The following is a 21,619-nucleotide window of genomic DNA, read 5'->3' as shown; positions in this document are numbered from 1 at the left end:
TTCATTGATATAGAATTACCATGAGATGTTCTGTATTTCGTGGTAATGATTATCAAACTTTAGCATACATCACACCTACTTAGAGAGCTGTTAAGACATAGGATGTTGAGGTCAGGGAGATAGCTCAGTAGAATAAGTACTTCCCTGACATGCGCAAGGGCCTAAGTTCAATCCTCGGTTCCGCAAAAAAAAAAAAAAAAAAGACATGGGATGTAGCCAGGTACAAAAGTGCACATTTATAATCCCAGCTGTTCCTGAGGCTGAGGCAGAGGAATAGCTCAGGAGCTCAAGCCAGCGTGGGCAATATAGCAAGACCCCCATCTGAAAACACACACAAAAAAACAGATTCCTAGGACCCACCCCTGGAATTCTAGTCCCACATGTCTCTGGCGAGAAGCAACAGTGTGTATTTCTAACCATTTCCCACGCAATTCTGTTGTTGTTGGTCTAAGAACACTTTGAGAACAATGCTTTGCAGTGAGCCCTGGTGTGCCCAGCTGGACAGTATTCTGGAGGAACAGGCCTGGGATTTCTAGTCCTAAACAAGAGCACAAGAGCTTTTTCTAGCCTCTTTCTAAGAGAAACTAAATAACTAGTTGCTGTGATTATTTCTATGTATTTCTGTTTCCCCACACTTGGAAAATGTACTCAGAAACTTGAACATAGTATTACTATAAAGTTGCAACTGTGATTAGCTTGTATGAAAACACACATGAGAATCAAAATAATTCACATTTTTCATGAATATAGTAATGATAAAAACAAATTAAGGAAAAATAGAAAGTTACAAGTCATGCCAAGAACATGGAAAAATTGAGAATTGTCTTTTGGGTAGAGAAGTGTATGTAAGACAGCAAAGAATGTACTGTGCTCTGCAAAGACCACACTTATTTCCAGATTTTATAAAACAATTCAAGTCAGCTATAGCGGTGCATGCCTGTAATCCCAGCACTCAAGAGGCTGAGGCAGAAGGATATTTGTGAGTTTGAGGCCAGCCTGAACTATACAATGAGAGCTTGTCTCAAAAAAAAAAAAAAAAAAAAAAGACATGCCTCAATATTCTTGCCCAATATAACTTTCTGTGATGGAACTTTTTTTTTTAACCAGTGATATCCAATATGACACATGTACACAGCCCCTGCAATGTGGTTACTACAACTGAAGGAACAGGTTTTTTTGGAGTAAAATCTGTGGATTTTGTGTGTGTATACATGCTAAGGCAAACACTCTAAGGTACACTCCCAATTTCTAAATTTTGTAATTTAAAACAACTTTTTTTTTTTTTAAGTCAGAATTTCATCACATTGCCCAGGCCGGAATCAAACTCATAAGGTTTAAGCGATCCCGCTTATCTGAACCTCCCAAATAGCTGGGACTCTAGGTATGTGCTACTATGTGTGGTGCCAATAATTTTTATTTTAACAGTAACTATGGCTAGTGACCATCCCATTAGAAAGCATAGTTATAAAAAATGACTGATAAAAAAAGATCTCAAAAAAAAAAAAAAAAGATCTCAAAAAGGACTTAAGAAAAATAAATACTTTCACTTAAGACCTGGCACACTAGTGCACATTTCCAAGACTTAACAAAATCATGATTTTGTGGGTTACACACTGTGCCTTGAACAATTAAGTAGCATTTTTAACAATCACTTTTTTACCTAGGAAACAAAACTTTATTTCTAAAAGTCTAAGTCTTGGGCTGGAGAGATGGCTCAGTGGTCTAAAGCACCTACTTGGAACAAGCTTGGCAAAGCACAGGGACCACGGTTCAATCCCCCAGCACCACATGCCAGCCAGCCGCGCCCCCTGGTGGGCTGAGCTGGCCACACACGCGCGCGCACACACACACACACGCACGCACGCACGCACGCACGCAATAAATAAATGTTAAAAAAAAAAATAAAAGAGGCGGCCCGGGCGGCCGGCGGCTCGGCGCGGCGCAGTCGGCTCGAGTGCTCCCGGTGAAGAGGAGGTCTTCTCGGCCGAGCTGCCTTCCGCCGCCGTCGCCGGGCTGCGTCGCTACCGCCGGGCCGCCGCTCCGCGCGCCGCGTCGCCCACACGCCCACCATGACGAAGAGCGAGAAGAAGTCTCTGAACGAGAGCTTGGCCGCGTGGAAGCTCTTCTTGTACAACCCGACCACCCGAGAGTTCCTGGGGCGCACCGCCAAGAGCTGGGGTTTGATCTTACTCTTCTACGCAGTTTTTTATGGGTTCCTGGCTGCGCTCTTCTCATTCACCATGTGGGCTATGCTTCAGACTCTGAATGATGAAGTTCCCAAATACCGTGACCAGATTCCTAGTCCAGGACTCATGGTTTTCCCAAAACCAGTGACTGCATTGGAATATACATTTAGTATTTCTGATCCACATTCCTATGAAGGGTACATTAAAGACCTTAAGAAGTTTCTAAAATCATACTCTTTAGAAGAACAGAAGAATCTCGCCAACTGTACTGATGGAGTGCTTTTGAACAGAAGGGTCCAGTTTATGTTGCATGTCAGTTTCCTGATTCCTTACTTGAAGTGTGCAGCGGTATAAATGATCCTAATTTTGGCTATTCCCAAGGACAACCTTGTATTCTTGTAAAAATGAATAGAATCATTGGATTAAAGCCTGAAGGATCACCAAAGATAGACTGTATTTCAAAGGATGAATATCCACCAATTCTATCAACTTATCCTAATCATGGACTCATAGACTTAAAGTATTTTCCATATTATGGAAAGAAACTGCATGTGGGCTATCTCCAGCCACTGGTTGCTGTCCAGGTCTCCTTTGACTCTAACAGCACCAAGAAAGAAGCAACGGTAGAATGCAGAATCGAGGGATCAAAGAACCTAAGAAATGAGGACGATCGTGACAAGTTCTTGGGAAGAGTTGTCTTCAAAATCACAGTACGCGCATAGCCTTGAGTAGGATGTCTCCGCCGAATAAATGTTGTGTTGTCTGTCTTCATTGTGTGCCCGCTGGACCTGCCAATCTAGAATTCTGAGACCGCCCAGGGAAGGTGGCGCTGCCCAGCCCGGGGCACAGCGTAATGTGCTTCCAGATCACAGTGTTCCGTGTCCTCTGAAATAACTGCCTGCTGCTCTGCTGCCCTTTGAACCAGTGTCCAGTCGCCACACAGGGACCGGTGAACGCCTGATTCCGAGCGTGTGGGGTGGGGGGCTTGTCCTCTTTTTTAATGTGGTTTAATTGCCAAGTGTCTAAAGCTCAGTGTGCCGTGCAATGTAAATATTATGGATTTAACACTGGTTAACTCAATTTTGATGCCAACAAGGTTTTAGGGGTTAAATAGTACCTGGCCAACATTAAGAGACTGGCTGCAAGGAGCAGGGTGGAGAAGCTCTAGGTGAAGAAGCAAACAGAATAAAAGTGGATCTGAAAGTGTTATCTTGGTTTTTTTGTAAAATTATTTTTTACATGCCGAATTAGTCTGTGGATCTTCTTGATCAAGAGCACAAACTTTTTGTTATAAAACATGTTTTTAAAAAAGCTGGTAGGATTATTTTCATGTTGGAACCAAGTCTCTTAGAATGTATTTCAGACCATAGTGAAAGCGTTTTTAGGTTAGAATGAATATGCACCTAATTTTTTTATGAAATTAAATTCATGAGTCTTAAATTGTATAATAGTTTGTGAAATATCTTGTTACTGCTTTTATTTAGCAGACTGTGGACTCTAATAAAAAGATTTAAATTGTGAAATATAAAAAAAAAAATAAAAGAAAGGCTATTTAAAAAAAGTCTAAGTCTTCTTGGCATACCCACTATGTATCCATTTGTTTTCTTCTGTGTTTGTATAATCTTAGTCCTCTCTTCCCACCTCCATCCTGTCCTAAACCTTATGCTGAATCCTTTCTTGTTTTCTGTCTTCCACTCAAAAAACATTTCTTGAGCTGGGGACTTAGCTCAGTAGTAGAGCACCTGCCTGACAAACACTAAGTCCTGAGTTTGATTCCCAGTAATATCACCCCGCCCTGCAAAAAAACACCGATTTCTTATAGCTTCAACTAGGACTCCCATTTGTCTTCTGTGAAATAGCACCACCTCACTGTATAGCCTTTAGCACACGATTTAACCAGAGAACGCGTCTCATTTGTGAAATAACAGATGGTTACTTCCAATCATTCAGGCTACAAGAGCCTGGATTCTAAAATTGGCTCACTTATTCACTCTTGTTTCTGTTTCTTTCTCAGGCCAACTCATCACCTTTTTAAATTCTGATGACTAGCTTTCCCTGTTTACTTCCTTCCTCCAAAACTCTTAGAATTCTCACTGGGATCCTCTTAAATTTATTTCTGTGTCCTAGCTTCACATAAACTCTAGTTTTACCTCTTTCCTCCAGACCTGGAGACTCAATCCAGGTCCAGGAGCATGCTATGTCAGCACTCTACACTGAGCTGCATCCTAATCCCAAACTGGTATTTTTCCCTGCTGTACGTGGTTCATCCACAAAGTCACCAACCAAACTTTTAAAGGTATCAGACAAACCAAAACATTCTATGACTGAAACTTCTTTGTCAGGATGACTTATAGATTAAAGACACAAGGGGGAGGAGGGGCCTGAGAGATGGCTCAGTGGAATAAGCACTTCTCTGGCAAGTGCAAGGGCCTGAGTTCAATCCCTGGATCAGCAAAAAAAAAAAAAAAAAAAAAAAAAAAAGACACAAGGGGGCCTGCCCCTTAGCTCAGTTCTTTAAGTGGCTGCTTCAACAAAGCAGTCAGGCTCAGGTTGCTGTGGTTCATCCCAACAACTCAAGCCAGCCAAACCTGCCCTGAAGGCATTGGGAGAAAAAAAAAAAGATTAAAGACACAAGCTAAAGTATTGTGGTGGCGTAAACCTGTAATCCCAACACTCTGGAAGACTGAAGCAGGAGGATCACTGCAAGTTCAACTAGCCTGAACTACACAGCAAGATCCTGCCTCAAGGAAACACACACACACACACACACACACACACACACACACACACACACACAAGTACTGTATCAGAACTTGAATCCTAGTTCTCACCTACCTTGATCAAATTACTTGATCTCCTAAGTCTCAAAGCAGGGAGGGCCATTGTGAAGAAAGTTATGATAGCTCTGAGTCTCAATTTTCTCATGTGTGACATAGCTAAAAAAAAAAAACAGTTCTTACAACTTATAGTTGTTGTATGGTCACAAGACATTTTTATATCAGCATGTTTTTTGTTTTTGTATTTGTTTTGTATTTAGGACAGGGTCTACAGGGTCTCAGTGCACATATCAGACTCATAGTGATCCTCCTGTTGACAGCCTCCCAAGTGCTGGGACTACAGGTAGTGTGCCACCACACCCAGTCTCAATCCCTGTCTCAGCATACCCCAGGGGTGGGGCCAGCACGGCAGGACTGGAATTGAACTCCTGGCCCCTGCATCTGCCTAAGCAGGCGCTTTAATCTGCTGAGCTATTTGGCAGGCCCTGTTTGCATGTTCATGAGATGTTTTTATAACTTAGCACAGTACTAGAATATGATAAGTGTTTACTGTCATCTGCATCTGAAATGTTCCTTAAAGGTCCACATATAGAAGGCCTAGTACCCAGCTTTTGTGCAACATGAGGGGATACAAACTTTTGAAGCTGGGGCCTTAAAGAAGGAAGCTAATTTCCTGGCTGTCAGTGGCCTCCACCATCTTCCATGGCCACGTCTTCTAACGCCTGGGCCTTGGTCCCGAGTCCCGCATCCACCTGGAAACTTGCTCACCAGCCTAGTGCAACACGAATGCATCAAGGCGACATGAGTGCGCGCAGATGAGATGTGGGGCTACGCCGAGCAGCTCATCAACTATGGAAAAATGGGAGACACCAACAAGCAAGCCATGTGCATGGCTGACTTCTGGCTTACAGAGAAAGATTTGATCCCAAAGCTTTTTAAAGTACAGGGCCCTCAGTTCCAAGGTCAGACTGGGGGCTACACTGGGGGCTACATGGTGCAGATCCCAAATTGGAACAAGATGGATTGGGCAAAGATGGCAGTGATCGAATATAAAGGGAACTGCCTCCCACCCCTGCCTCTACCTCAAAGAGACAGTGACCTTACACTTCTAAACCAGCTGCTACAGGGGCTTCAGCAGGACCTCCAAAAGAACCAAGAAGCAAGTGTCTAAAGCTCCTGCATAGAGCGGACACCAAGGATTTAACTGGACCTTGAGTCCAGTTCGAGGTCTTTGGAGTTCTTTTCATGTTTAAGGAGAACTGGAACTAAAGTTGTGAAATGGACAGTCACGGGGGGACCCCATGGTCTGGGGACCCAAATGGACATCTCTTTGCTCCAAAGATAAAATTCTGTTCTATGAAAAGAAAAAGAAGGAAGCTAAGTCATGCATAAGACATGTATCCTTGAAGGCAATAAGGGACCTGTATTAGTCATTTGGTTCATAGTTTCAGAGGGTTCAGTCTATGGTTGGTGAAATGCAAGGCAGAAAAGGCATGGTGGAGGGCAGCTGCTGAACAACAGCAGCGAGGAGGCAGAGAGGGAAGGAGGAGTTAGGGACAAGAATATATCGTTTTAGGTCACACACCTGGTGACCCACCTTCTCCAATTGTGTCCCACCTCCTAACAGTGTTTAGCTATTAACTCTTCAGTGAATTAATCTCCATGATTCAATTACCTTCCCAAAGTCCACCTCAGATGGGCATGGTGGCACATGCCTGTCATCCCAGGACTTGGAAGGCTGAGATAGGAGGCTCATTGCAAGTTTGAGACCAGCTTGGGCTACAAAGTAAACTCAAGGCCAGCCTGAACTACATAGTGAGACCCTGTCTCACCAAAAAAAAAAAAAAAAAAAAAAAAAAAAAAAAAAAAAAAAAAAAAAAAAAAAAAAAAAAAAAAAAAAAAAAAAAAAAAAATTCTCTAAACACATAAAACTTTTGGAAGACATTTTAGATCCAAACTATAGCAGCACCTTCCCCTCTCCCCTCACCTTCTTTGTCTGCTTCCTGGCCACTATGTGAAGAACAAGCTTCTGTACCACAACAGGTACCTGCCATCATGTACAGGCCTGGCATTAACAGGTCCAACTGATCATGGGAGGAAAGCTCTGAGACTGGGAGCCAAATTAAACATTTCCTCCTTTTAAATTAACTAGCTCAGTTATTTCACCACAGTGATGAACACAGAGCTGTGTTAGTTTCTATTACTAGCAATAGCATTATCATCTTTCTAGTCTTATAGGTTTAAGTTATCTTTACTTTTTGATAAATTCAACTAAGACTTGTATTATTTTCATTTTCCAGTATAATTTCTGTTCCTTCATAAATTTCTGCAGCCACCTAACTAGATTATTAGATTTGTAAATACTCATGAGGCTTGTCCTTATTTTTGCTCTTCATTACCTAGCACAAGCCCTAGTACATGTTTTGCTATTTGATAATGTAAGTAATCTTTACGTGTACCTATTTCTCTACAAGACCCTTCTTCTTCTTCTTTTTTTTTTTTTGAGGGACAGGATTTTATTAGTCCTCTATGCATGCCTACAACCACTGACCCTTAGTCAATAAATGCTGAATAAGTGCTGACCTATCTCTAATTCTAGTATCAATCCACCTTTTATGTGAAAGGCAGTTCTTATATTCTCTTACCCAATCATTTCTTCTCACCAAATTGTCCTCACAACATCAAGAGCAGTCTGACTTTATTAGTTAGCACTTTTATTTTGGATTAAAAATTATACTGCAATGTATGGGAATGGGGGGTGCACACATGTAATCCCAGCATTTGGGAAGCTCAGGCAGAAGGATCACAGCAAGTCTGAGACCAGCCTGGGCTAAATAGTAGGATCTTGTTTCAAAAGAAAAATAATAATAACTAATAAATAAATAAATAAAATGAATACCCACATAAACACTCATATACCATAGTAAACACTAATAATAATATAAATACATAATAAACACATAATTTAGTCCAAGGATAGCACTAACTTTAGGTATCGCTATTGATCTCAAGGTTCAGGCAGTGTCCTCAGAACTTGATCTCTTTCTGTCCTTAGATTCTGTTTTCTGTTAGCAAGCTCTTTTGTGTGTATGTATAATGAGATAGAGTCTCACTAAATTGACTTGAACCTGCAATCTTCCTGCCTCAACCTCCCAAGTAGCCTTGAGGAGGCATGCACCAACTCGCTCAGCTCAGGCTCACATTGCAGTCTCTCATCCACTCCAGAACTCAAAGAATACATCTTTCTCATTAGTCAAAAAAAAATTCAGAATGAACTCTCATATGTGCTAAAAGGAAAATGTGCTCATCTCTGATAATCACTGTGGCCATAACAGTGGCCTAAAGTGATTGGCCATTACCTCGGTTTGAGTTGCTACACACACCCTATGATAGGATTCACATAATGAGAGCAGCGGTTTCCTAAGGAAACAAATATTTTTATCAAAGGAAGGGGAATAGAGAGTGAACTGGCAAAATCAACCCAAACTCCCTTTACTCTGATAGCTTTCTGCACACTGTCCACCACTGTGTGGAATGGCTTTCCTTCTCATTTATCCACACCCAAATCAAGTTATATCTTTTGTGTTCCAATAAGCCTTTTATGATTTCTTTAAAGAATTTCCACATCCAATGGATCAAGTCACCTGCTCCCAAGTAAACAGTTTCCTCTTGCAGCAGGCCTCTTTTTAAAACAAATGGGAAGCTCAGGTCAACAATTTCTGACATTGCCAGTGAAGCGGAAGACCCAATACAATTATGGACTACTGGACTCTTTTAGAATATTTTGCTGAATTAACACACCTATAATATTCAAATAACGGAACTTAACAAAAAAGGGGGATACAGATGAATGTCCATTTTGTATCTGTGTATTCAAAGTGATTAGGATAGATACATAGTTACATTCTCTTAATGAATAGAAGGATTTGTTCTAATGGTGTCTGTAAATAGAATATCATGTCCGCATCTTGTACAGCAATTAACCACTAGGAAGAATGTATGCAATGTGTTAATTATTGAAATTGTCCTACCCATTTGATTTGAAACTGTCTTATTGTTATTTGTTTCTCAATAAAATTATGAAAAAAAAAAAGATTTTGCAGTCTACAGGAGAAAAAAAATAAAACAAAACAAATGGGAGGAAACCTCAAGAAAATGTTCCTGATAAAATATAACCAACAATATGAGTAATGTGCACTGCTGCTTCCTAGGACGTGAGCCTGGGATATAGCTCAGGGGCATGGTGCCTTTTGATTACTGGTACCAAAAAAAAAAAGAAAAAAGGAAGAAAAAAAAAATCATAGGACATGAGCTGTTGAAGGATAGCAGCTCTACTGTACACATCCTATATATTATGGAAGAGCAGTCTGTGGCGCAACTTTGATGGCTTTAAATTTTCTTTAGTCTAAGCAAAACATTTCAGCTATCATAAATCTCAATTCACCAAGTAACTACAGACTATGGCTTTTGGAATTACCTCAAACCAGGCCACCATTCTGGCTAATGCCCCATCCTTTGCCCTTTATAAATCTTTGTGCAAATTATATGACATTTCTAAACTTTGGTTTCTCTAGCTGTTAAAGTGCGAAAAGTAATACCTATTTGCACATGGGGAGGCTGCCTGACACAATGCTGAGAAGAGTTAGACAGACCTGGATTAAACTCCACCATTAACGTTAGTTTTCAAACTTTCTCACAGCACCTGCCTGGCAAGTGTGAGGCCATGGGTTCAATTCTCAGTATCAAAAAAAAAAAACAAAAAAAACACACTCTGAGTTTTCCTTATACGTGAGGAAAATAATATTTAATCCATATTGTTGTGTGTATTTAACATGGCTTTTTTTTTTTTTTTTTTTTTTAAGTTTTTTGAGATAGAGTCTCATTATGCAGGCCAGTAGGCTGGTCTTGAATTCACAACTTGTTATGTGGCCCAGGCTGGCCTCAACTTCATAGTTCTGCCTCTGCTTCTCGGTGCTGGGATTACAGTTTGCGCCACTGGGTCTCAGTGGTCAACTCAGTTCACCCAGGGGAGGGGGCAGCGTGGCATGTGGTACCAGAGAAGCAGGCCCCTAGGAAATAGGCACTGAGGAAGCAGATACTTAGTCCACTGAGCTATCTCATGAGTACTAAAGTATTTTAAAACACTTAAAGGGGACGGGGGAGATGGCTCAGTGGAATATGCGCTTCCCTGGCAAGTGCAAGGGCCTGAGTTCAATCCCTGGTTCCACAATAAATAAATAAATAAATAAAAAATAAAACACTTAAATGATAAATACCAAATACTGAACACTCAATAAATATCATCAGCACAATAAATGATCTGTTTGAAACAACTTAGACTTTTGTTCTAAGTATCAAGGTCTGATAATGATTTCCTAAATTTAGTAAGTGATAGTTCTACATGTTAGTTATGAATTTAGTCTGACAGATTATAAAATATCTTGTAATCACCTGTTTTCTTTGATAAAATGTCAACAACATTTAGTTTATATACAAATTCTATCATCCAAGTGTGGGTAAAACATATACATCCAGAGCAAGGAAAAAAAAGCTTCTTGGGATTACTGTCCTTCAGAAATACTCTTCCATTTGTTAACAAAATATTTCTTAAGGCCTCAAAATGTTGCTTCTAGAGCTACTAGAATGGAGGTAAGATAATGAACTAGACACAGTTGTATAATCTACTTATTTGTTTACCTTCAGGCTTAATGTAGTAATACTCAAATGACTCACAGCAATATGAATTCACTATGCCAGATAGTTATCTCCTAAACATAATCAGGAAATTTGGTGTTCCAATGACAATTTCAGGTGCTGTCTAGGAGAACACATACAGAAAGCAAGATGATGCTCATACTTATCTTAGCAACAAAACTTTAATATCACTCACTGAAAAAAAACCCAAAAAATATTCAGTACAACTATTTCCAAAAAGCTATTAAATAAGTACACAAATAATTTCTATTTCATACTATACCAAAAAAAAATTTTTTTTTTCCTTTTTCTTTTAAGACAGGGTCAGAAAATAAATAAATAAATAAACAAACAGGGTCTTGTTCAAGGCTGGTCTTGAACTCACCATGTAGCCCAGGCCGGCATCACACTGTGATCCTCCTGCCTCAGCCTCCTGAGTGCTGGAGGTGTGTGCCACTACAGCAAGCCCAAAAGTTTCTTTAAATAATTTTTTTAAGTAGTTCAATTGTTTGAGGGAATCACTTGTAACACATTAATCGTTTATGAGTGTAACACAACACAGGAAAAGTGTTAAAACTTTTTAAAATAAAGTGGAATGAATTAAAACACAAAGCACTGCCTGGTGTGGTGGTACATGCCTGCAATCTCAGTGCTGGCAAGGCTGGGACTGGTAGATTACTGTGTGCTGGAGGTATGCAGTGAATTTAAGGCCCACTTAAACTACACAACAAGACCCTGTCCAAAAAAAAAAAAAGCACTACAAATTTTTCAACACTACATAAAAATATTTACAGGGGGGCCAGGAAGATGGCTCAGTAGAATAAGCGCTTCCCTGGCAAGCGCAAGGATCTGAGTTCAATCCCCGGTTCTGGAAAAAAAAAAAAAAAAAAAAAAATTGCAACATATGCAAGAGGTTTTTTTTCCCTTTGTAACTGTGCAATATATGAATAGATCCGATTTTTTAATCTACTCCTCGAGGAAGATCTATTTTAAATGTAAGAGAAATATATTACAAACACCTCAATAAACAGACATTATTCCCTATAGCAAAACCAAATAATACCTAATTCCTTATTTCCTTTCCCGTGTGAAAAAAAAATGATACGTATAAAGCAAACAAGTATTTCGAAAGGAAAACGCATATACAGTATATAGAGGATCCATTTTAAAGTGTGTTTCGTCCTTTCAACTTTTTGGGCAGTAGTGAGGGAAGAAAAAGAGAAACTGAAGGTGGACTCTAGTTATTTTACAAGTCCTTTAGGTAAGTCAACCAGCTCGAGGCACAGAAGAGTTCAAACTCACATCACAAACGCGTGCGCGCGAGCGCGCACACGCGTACACACACACGCGCACACGCACACGCACACTCTTCGAATAACACTTGAAAACAAAAACGTCAGTGCTGGGCTCGATCGCGCTGGGCTCGGCCGTCCCGTGACAATGCCTGGGTCGGACCGTCGGCTTCGGCCGACCAGCGAAGAGCTCGCTACCTCTCGCGACTCCGCAGCCAGCCCGCCCTCAGACCGCTGCTGCAGGGACCCGGCGCTGCGGTCCGGCTGGGCAGCAGGCTGTCGGGAGCCCCGAGGCCCCCGCCAGCTCCGGCCCCGGGAGGATGCTGCGCGCCGCGCCCCGCGCCCCGCGTCCCGCGTCCCGCTCGGGCGGCCCCGGCGCGGGCTCCAGGGCCGAGACAGGCCCCTCCGCAGCCCGGAGACCCCGCGGCCCCGCCCCGCGCCCCTCTCACCGGCCCGGGTGCTGTCTGTCAGGTCGCGGTGGGCCGCTGCCCGGGGAAACTCCCTCAGCTTCCGGCCACTCAGGCTCAGCAGCCCGGTCACCTCTGCCTCCTCCAGGGCTCGGTCGAGGGAGCGGCTCCACGAGCCCGGGCAGGAGCCAGGGCCTGCCCCGGCGTTCAGGCCGCCGTTAACACCGGAGAGAATCCCTGCGGACGCCGCGGGGCCGGAGTACTCAGCCGTCGCGGCCACAGCCGCCAAGCCACCGGCCGCCATTTCCAGCCGCCGCCGCTCCGGCCGCCTAAGTAGCGCATGCGCGGCCCGCGGGGCCGACGGGGCGGGGAAAGGGGCTCCCGGCCCCCGCGGCTCCGGGGACGAGCTCCGCGCGCAGCCCCGCCCGCACAGCCGCTGGAGCCGCCGGAAGAGGTCCGAACAAGCTGTCCCTGCAGCCCCCTCGCCGGTGCCCGCGAGCATTTTTCAGATGCCTCTGCAGAAATATCTTCTATAACGCTCCTCGCCAAAACCTCCTTGTCTTCTTCCCTCGGTAGTGGAGGATGAGATTAAGTTTCTCCGCACGTTTGCTGCCAGAAACTTGGGCAACTCGAAGGGATTCTCTGGGCTGCGAACTAGGATGATTCTGTCACTGCAGTGGCAGATGATCTAAACTGAGTGTGGTGGATTTATGCTGATAATTCGGCTTTTGTAGAGGGTCTACAGGGGCTCACTACACAGATCGGACTCGTAGTGACCCTCCTGTCTTCAGCCTCCCAAATTCTGGGATTATAGGTTCGGGCCACCACGCCCAGTCTCAGTGCCCTCTCAGCGAGGCCCGGGGGCGGGGCCGGCACCGCACGTCTGGGATCCAGTCACTGCGTCTGCCTAAGCGGGCGCTTTAGTCCACTGAACTATCTGGTCGGCCCGCCTTAATTCTTATTGAAAAGATTATACAAGGGGCCGGGGAAATGGCTCAGTGGAATAAGCGCTTCCGTGGCAAGTGGAAGGTCCTGAGTTCAATTCCCGGTTACGCAAAAAAAAAAAATAAATAAATATATATATATATATATATATATATACAAATACTTGAGACCCGGGGCTCCCACAACTCTAAATTGTGGCAAAATTTGATTGTTGAGTAGCGCAGGATAGATGGTATTAAAGTCTAAAATCTAGGTGTGGAACCAAAATTGAAAAAGGAAAAAAAAAATCTAAACGTAAGAATTAAAAGGTAGAATCATATGGTCAAAATAGAAATAGTTAAGTAATGAAAAAGTAGAGAATACCGTATCATTTAAAACCAGTTAGACTTACCTAATACTGCATATCTTAAATGTTTTTTTTTAATTTTATTTGTGTGTGTGTGTGTGTGTGTGTGTGTGTGGCCAGCTCAGCCCACCAGGGGGCGGGGCTGGCTGGCACGTGGTGCTGGGGGACTGAACCGCGGTCCCTGTGGTTTGCTAAGCTTGTGCTAAGTAAGTGCTTTAGACCACTGAGCCATCTCACCAGCCCCTATCTTAAATGTTTCACACTAACATTCACCTACAGTCAATGAACTAATATTTACTATGGAAAATACAAGAGGCTAGGGCCGGCCAAATAGCTCAGCAGATTAAAGCACCTGCAAGCAGGCGCGGGGGGGGGGGGTTGATTCCCCCCATCCCCGTGCCGGCCCCGCCCCCCGGTGTGCACTGAGACGGCGATTGAGACTGGGCATGGTGGCGCACGCCTATAATCCCAGTTTACTACAAGTCCGATCTAGTCATGAGACCCTGAACATCCTGTAGACCCTTGCCTAAAAATACAAAAAAAAAAAAAAAAAAAAAAAGAGACAGACTGTCAAATACAGCCCTTATCCTTATCCTTAAGGATTATGTAATTTTTCTGTGGAATCTAGACCAATAGTTCAGGTAGAAAATAAAAATACGGGGCTGGGAAGATGGCTCAGTAGAAAAGGGCTTCCCTGGCAAGCGCAAGGGTTTGAGTTCAATCCCTGGTTCCACAAAAAGAAGAAAAGAAAAGAAAAAGAAAAATATGCCTGGTGTAGTGGCACACACCTATAATTCCAATACATGGAGGATCACTGCTGGCTTGAAACCAGCTTTGGCTACATAATAAGTTCAAGGTCAGCCTGAAAACCAAAGAGTTCAGAGAAAAAGAATCCATATCATGGATTGTGTAGGTATTGGATCAAATCTGCCTGAAAAATTATGAAGTAGAAGAGGATGGATGGTGACAGTTACATTCCAGGTTCAAAGATCAGCAGAAACCCAAGTATGATTTATAACGATATATATGGAGAATATTAAGGTCCCAAATGGGAAAATTCATGTTTGAGAGCAAAAGAAAACATAAAGGCAGAGATCTCTCATCTACCATTCAAAGCCCAAGTCTTCGATGAAACCTTTACTAACACTTCCATCAATTCTTAAACACAAGTGGCTGCAAAATGTTTAATCCCAGTGACAAAGTTGATTAGTAACAGCTACTCAAAGAATTGTTTGATGAATTCTTTTTTTTTTTAATACTAAATCTTTATTTATTTATTTATTTTGTGTGTGTGTGGCCAGTTCAGCCCACCAGGGGGCGGGGCTGGCTGGCATGTGGTGCTGGGGGATTGAACCGTGGTCCCTGTGCTTTTTGCTTAGCTTTTCTAAGTAGGTGCTTTAGACCACTGAGCCATCTCACCAGCCCCTTATGAATTCTTAATACTCTATCGTGGTTCCTTCAGCTACAAGTTCCACAAGGAACTACTGGGGGAGGGGAGTCTTGTTATGAGCAAGGGTCACTTCAACTGCAAATAATGTATTTGTTATTCTTGGCAAGTATAGTTATCTGGTGCATATATTGGTTTGCTATTCTGGTTTTCCTAAAATGTTGTTATTCTTAGATATTAAGTTGCTTAAGAGCTTAAGATCAAGTCTTCATTTCCTTTTTGCTTTTGTTTTTTGGAGACAGGGTCTCACTATGTCATTCTATTTATAAGCCAGGCTTGAACTTGTAGCAATCCTTCTGCCTCAGCCTCCTGACTTCTGCCATGTTCCACCACACCCAGATGATACTCATTTCTTGAGACTTCAACTACAATGTCTATTTATATATCTGTATTAATAGTACAATGCTATAGAATCAGCAGGCAAATGTATCTTTCTAAAATGTATCATGTCACCTGTTACCTTCCAATATTACACTAAATTCTTCTGACAAGTTCTCAGTAACATGGCCTCATTTTTCCTATCTAGTCACATATTCCATTGTAACTGCAGCATACAGTGTTAATCCTGAACTGACAAGCTTAGTCTATTACACTAGATTTTAAAGTCCTTACTATTGGGGGCCAGGGAGATGGCTCAGTGGAGTAAGTGCTTCCCTGGCAAGTGCAAGGGCCTGAGTTCAATCCCTTGTTCCACAAAAATAAATAAATAAAAAATAAAGTCCTTACTATTAAAACTTATTGCTATAAATGTCTCCTATAAGCCAGGGCTGGACTTTATTGAAAAATAAAAAATTTATAACACCACTAAAGAATAAAAATAGTGGGGCTGGTGAGATGGCTCAGTGGTCTAAAGCACCTACTTAGAACAAGTAAAGCACAGGGACCACGGTTCAATCCCCCAGCACCACATGCCAACCAGCCCCGCCCCCTGGTGGGCTGAGCTGGCCACACACATACACACAAAAATAAATAAATAAAATTAAGAAAAAATTAATTTCCTTATAAAAAAAAAGAATAAAAATAGTTAATGCACTGTGTATCATTATCTCCAACATAGTTGCTCAGAGTACAAGACCAGGCTCTCACAAAAAAAAAAAAAAAGAAAAAGATAGTAACACAAATTCAGCAAACTAAGACTAGAAGTATAAATGAAACAATTAGCATATATGTTAATTTTGAAACAATGGAACATGTAATTTGGGGAAGTATTTTAACTTACTTCCTACTTCTATTTTACTGTTTGCATGTTTCTCTACGAGATACCATGTAATATTACCATGTAATATTTGAATTTGTATGCCTGACTTATTTATGTTCTCAAATTACATCCATTGCCAAGTTTAATGTGTGGTGGTTACTACTCCATTATGTATATTTTCTTTTTTTTTTTTTTCCAGAACCGGGGATTGAACTCAGGCTCTTGCACTTGCCAGGGAAGCGCTTATTCCACTGAGCCATCTCCCTGGCCCATTTTTTTTTCATTATGTATATTTTCCTTATCCATTCATCTGCTGATGGACATATATACTGTTTCCAGGACTTAGTTCTTGTATATTGTGCTACTATAAACATGGGTGTGTATCCATAATACAATTTTAACTCTTTTGGGAAGATACCTAGAATGGGGATATAACAGTCAAATGGAACTTCTATAGTTCGTTTTTTGAGGAATCTCCACACTTATTTCCATAGTAGTTGTTGCTTATGTTCTTATCAAGAATGGTTTTTTTTTTTTTTTTTTTTTTTCAGAACCAGGGATTGAACTCAGGCCCTTGCGCTTGCCAGGGAAGCGCTTATTCCACTGAGCCATCTCCCTGGCCCCTTCAAAATTTTAAGAGTTCCTTTTTCTTGATGTCTTCCTGGCACTTGCTAGTTTTTTTGATGATAGTCATTTTTTCTAGGGTAACATGGTTTCTCAGTGTGGTTTTATTCGCATTGCTCTGATGGCCAGTAATGAGCATTTTTTCATATTTATGAGTCATCTGTACTTTTTTTTTTTTTTTTGAGACAATATCTTGCTCAAGTGGTCTTGAATTCAGTATGTAGACCAAGCTGGCAATCCTCAAACTCATGGCAATCCTCTGCCTCAGACTCCCAAATACTGGGATTTCAGGTGTCCCTCAACACATGTAGTTTTTTTTTCCCTCATTCACTACATTAGTCTGCATTTCTTCTGAGATGTGCCTATTCATTTCAGTTGCCCCCCCCCCCCACTTTTTAGATTTGGTCTTTTAATTTGGGAGTCTAATGTTCTGAATTTTTTAGATATTTTTGATGTTAGTCCTATCCACAGAATAGCTGGCATTTTTTTTTTTCCTCTCTGTACACTGTCTTTTCATTCTGTTGGTTGTTTCCTTTGTTGTGTAGCAGCTTTTTAATTTGATGCAATCCTATTTGTTCATTCTTGGTATTCTTTCTTGTGCCACTTGGGTTCTGCTCAGGAAGTCCTTGCCTATTCCTGTCAAGTGTTCATCTTTTTATCTTCAGATTGCTTCTTTTTTGGGGGTAGGATATCAGGAATTTAACTCAGGACATTGCATTTGCCAGGCAGATAGATGCTTGGGCTGCTGAGCTAGATCCCTAGCCTGCTTAATATTAAGATTTTTGATCCATTTTTATTTTAATTTAGTGCATTGTGATATATATGGGTCTAGACTCAATCTTCTGCAGGTAGATATCCCCCTTTCCCAGTACTGTTTAATAAAAAGGTTTTTTTTTCCCTCTAGTGTTGTTTCTGGCTCCTTTGTCAGAGATCAAATAGCTACATGTGCCTGGAGTTGTTTCTGCTGCTTTTACTCTGTTCCATTGACCCACATGTGTTTTTGTGCCAGTACCATGTAATTTTAATCACCACAGCTTTATAACTTCAAGTGTGGGATTATGACTGCTTTTGTAGTCTGGCCTCTTCTGACTCCAGGTAAATTTTAGGATTTTCTCTAGATGAGACATGATATTGCTATATTCAATTGACATTGCATTAATTCTATCAGTTTTGGAAGTACAGTTGTTTTTATGTTCGGTTCTGCCTATCCAGGAACAGGGCTATCTTTCCATTTTCTAATGTTCTCAGTTTCCTTTTTCAAGCTGATGTAATTTTTAAAAATTTTTTATTTATTTTGTGTGTGTGTGTGTGTGTGTGTGTGTGTGTGTCCAGCTCAGCCCACCAGGGGGTGGGGCTGGCTGGCATGTGGTGCTGGGGGATTGAACCGTGGTCCCTGTGCTTTGCTAAACTTGTTCTAAGTAGGTGCTTTAGACCACTGAACCATCTCACCAGCCCCCCCCTTTTTTTAAATTTTTATTTAAGCTGATGTAATTTTTTAGAGATCCTTCATTTCCTTTTGAGGTTAATATCTAAGTAATCTTTGGTGCTATTGTGAGTAGTATTGTTTTCCTAATTATCTTTTCAGTGAGTTCATTAGCATATAGATATATTAATTTTTGCATTTATTTTTGTAGCTTTTTTTTGCAGAACTGGGGATTGAACTCAGGCCCTTGCACATGCCAGGCAAATAATTATTCTACTGAGCCATCTCCCCAGTTCTTTGTAGCCTCTTATACTGCTCAATTTGATTATTAATTCTAGGAGACTTTTGGGTCTCTTAAATAATAGATCATGTCATTTGCAAATGATACTTTGACCTCCTCCTTTCCTGTGTGCAGACTTTTTTTTTTTTTGGTGGAACCAGGACTGAACTCAGGCCCCTGTGCTTGCCAGGCAAGCACTTATGTCTACTGAGCTCTCTCTCCAGTCCCCCCTACACCTTTTATTTCTTCTTGCCCAATTTTTGTTTCAAGGACTGTGGTTGAATAGTGGTGATAATGGATATCCTTGTCATCTTCCTGATTTTATTTTTTTGCGGAACTGGGGATTGAACTCAGGCCCTTGCGCTTGCCAGGGAAGTGCTTATTCCACTGAGCCATCTCCCCGGCCCAATCTTCCTGATTTTAGAAGGCAAGCTTTTAGCTTTTCCCCCTTGAATATGTTTGGCAGTAGGCTGGTAATAAATAGCTTTTATAATGCTGACAGAACTTCGATACCTGTTTTCTTCAGGCTTATCATTAACAGATGTTGGATTTTGTTAATAGCTTTTTCTGCATCTATTCAGATGATCATGTGATTTTTGCCCTTGCTTCTATTTATGGGATCAATTATTGATTTGCCTATGTTGTACCATTTTTTGATGGGTTTGTTGACTTTTGATGATTTGCTCCATTGTTTGACAGTGTGTGAAGTATTTCTGCATCTATGTTTGAGAGCAATTAGTCTACAGTTTTTTTGTTGGACTGTTTTGGGATCAGGATAAAGTTAGCTTCTGAGAATGACTATGGAAGTAATCCTTCCTTCTCTATCAGTAAAGTTTGAAGAGAAATAGTGTTAGATCTTTCCTTAAGTTCTTTTTTTTTTTTTTTTGGAACTGGGGATTGAACTCAGGCCCTTGCACTTGCCAGGGAAGTGCTTATTCCACTGAGCCATCTCCCCAGCCCCTTTCCTTAAGTTCTTAACAGATGAGCATATTAACAGGAGTTTAAAAAAAAAAAAATAGGAATACTAAAAGCACAGACAGAAGATGGATCATGTACTAACAAAGAAGGTTGCAAGGTAATTACAATTTTTAGGCGGTCAAGGGACATAAGACTAGATACCTAAAGGCCAAAAGAACGATCTGTGGGTATCACGGGAAATAAAGATGCTATATCTACTATTATGTGAGAACAAGTTCTAGGTAGAGAGGATGTGAGGTAAGATAAATGAATTGTGAAATCTCTAAGGACTTGTGGTTTCTTTTCTATTTTTGTGGAACCAGGGATTGAACTCAGATCCTTGAGTTTGCCAGTCAAGCGCTTATCCTACTGAGCCATCTCCCTGGCCCCAGACTTGTGGTTTCAACTTAAAAGTAAATGTAGACTATAAAAGAAATATCTTATTCTTTTATTAAAATATTCAAATGGGGAGATGAACAAGTGGGGAGAGGGGGCAGGAAGATAGCTCAGTGGTAATTGCCTGCCTCATAAGGGCAAAATCTCATTTGATCCTGGTACCAAAAAGTAGGGGAGGGGAAAAGCTTAAAAAAAATGGAAAACATGGAAACAATTTTTGTAAATGGGGAGGAAAGGGGTTGATGGGAAAGGAGGGATATGGGGGGAAAAACGAGTTATATCATGTACAGGTAACAAATTCTGATGAATGTTATGTGTATCTAAAATATACCAATAAAATCTGATTTAAATTTTCTCTATGAGAATGAGATACCAGAAATGGAGCTTTTGTGTCAAAGTCTAGCAGTGAATAAAACAAAATGATGAGAGACATATGTAAAAAGGCTGTGAACAAAAGGGTTGTAGAGATCTATAGTTTATCCCATTATTGTTCTAGGGAAATTGAAAAATAAGGGGGGCTGTTTAGTCCTTGTTCCTCCTATTTAATATAGGCTAAATTATCTCATCCAATAGCAGGGGCAAAAACTTCACTCAAATCTCAGTAGCTCATCTTACTATATCGGACAGAAGCAAAGTCCTCTGCACAGCTTCTACTCATTAAAGATATATTATGGTCCTTTATAAGACTCCATGTCCAAAAACTCAAAGCCTTAGTCATGCTGAATCTCATCTTCTTTCAGTGTTAAGTTCAATAAATGATCCTTTCCTTTCTTAATCCTTTAATATGCAGTTCTAATAAGTGACTTTTTAAAACTTTGAAAATTCAATGTGATTGTATGAGAAGAAAACAAATAAACAAGGTATAGAAATAGTTGCCACTGGGGCCGGGGAGATGGCTCAGGGGAATAAGTGCTTCTCTGGCAAGTGCAGGGGCCTAAGTTCAATTCCCGGTTCCGCCAAAAAAAAGAAAAAAAGAAATAGTTGCCATTGTGGCACACACTTATACTCCCAGAACCTGGGAGGCTGAGGCAGGAGGATTGTTGTGAGTTTGAGATCAGCTTGTGTTACAATGTGAGCTCAAGGCAAGCCTGAACTGCATAGCAAGACCCTCTCTTCAAAACAAAACAAAAAAAATTAGGTAGAAACTAAACACTATAAACCACATCTTATTCATCTTTACTTTTTTTAAATTTATTTCGTGTGTGTGTGTGTGTGTGTTTGTGTGTGTGTGTGTGGCCAGTTCAGCCCACCAGGGGGCGGGGCTGGCTGGCATGTGGTGCTGGGGATTGAACTGCGGTCTCTGCTTTTGCTCAGCTTAGCTTGTTCTAAAGAGGTGCTTTAGACCACTGAGCCATCTCACCAGCCCCTTATTCATCTTTAAATACTATATCTTATCTGCGTACACTCAGAACAAACCCAAAATGGCATTACATAGCGCTTTATCAAGTTTGATGAATAATTTCAAGTATAAAAGAGGGAAAGGAAAAAAAAATTTTTTAAAGGAAAAGGAGAAATAGACATTACAATCCTAATTTCCAAGCGAATGTTTAAATTCCTATTAATGGTCCACAGTAGTCCAAAATTCTTGTCACAAATGACTAAAGTTCACTTGTGTCATTTTTTAAAAAAGACCAACTTCAAGCTGAT

General features: G+C 41.1%; 2 protein-coding genes and 1 pseudogene across 8 annotated transcripts in view; 2 read left to right on the top strand and 1 right to left on the bottom strand.

The window, feature by feature from the left end:
• Positions 1-12,677, bottom strand: part of Lrch3 (leucine rich repeats and calponin homology domain containing 3) — a 121,355-nt gene extending 108,678 nt beyond the window's left edge. For all 7 annotated transcript variants that reach the window (XR_002818805.1, XM_023704769.1, XM_023704767.1 and 4 more), the window contains exon 1: positions 12,399-12,677. Coding sequence is in view for 6 of the 7 variants with exons in the window: in XM_023704769.1 (XP_023560537.1) it covers positions 12,399-12,660 (262 nt within the window). In the remaining variant the exon portion in view is untranslated. The remainder of the gene's footprint in view (positions 1-12,398) is intronic.
• On the top strand, positions 1,918-3,395 carry LOC101586747 (sodium/potassium-transporting ATPase subunit beta-3-like). Its single transcript, XM_012517663.2, is given in 2 exon segments — positions 1,918-2,463; positions 2,466-3,395. Coding segments are annotated over 2 exon segments (837 nt in total). The 5' UTR covers positions 1,918-2,069; the 3' UTR covers positions 2,909-3,395.
• Positions 4,379-6,167, top strand: LOC105743993 (annotated as a pseudogene).
• Positions 12,678-21,619: the final 8,942 nt, after the last annotated feature.

This window comes from Octodon degus, unplaced genomic scaffold (genome assembly GCF_000260255.1).
Source record: "Octodon degus isolate 3935 unplaced genomic scaffold, OctDeg1.0 scaffold00203, whole genome shotgun sequence".
NCBI lineage: Eukaryota > Metazoa > Chordata > Mammalia > Rodentia > Octodontidae > Octodon > Octodon degus.
Note: the sequence above shows the minus strand (reverse complement) of the source record. Positions and strands in the feature narration are given on the sequence as shown.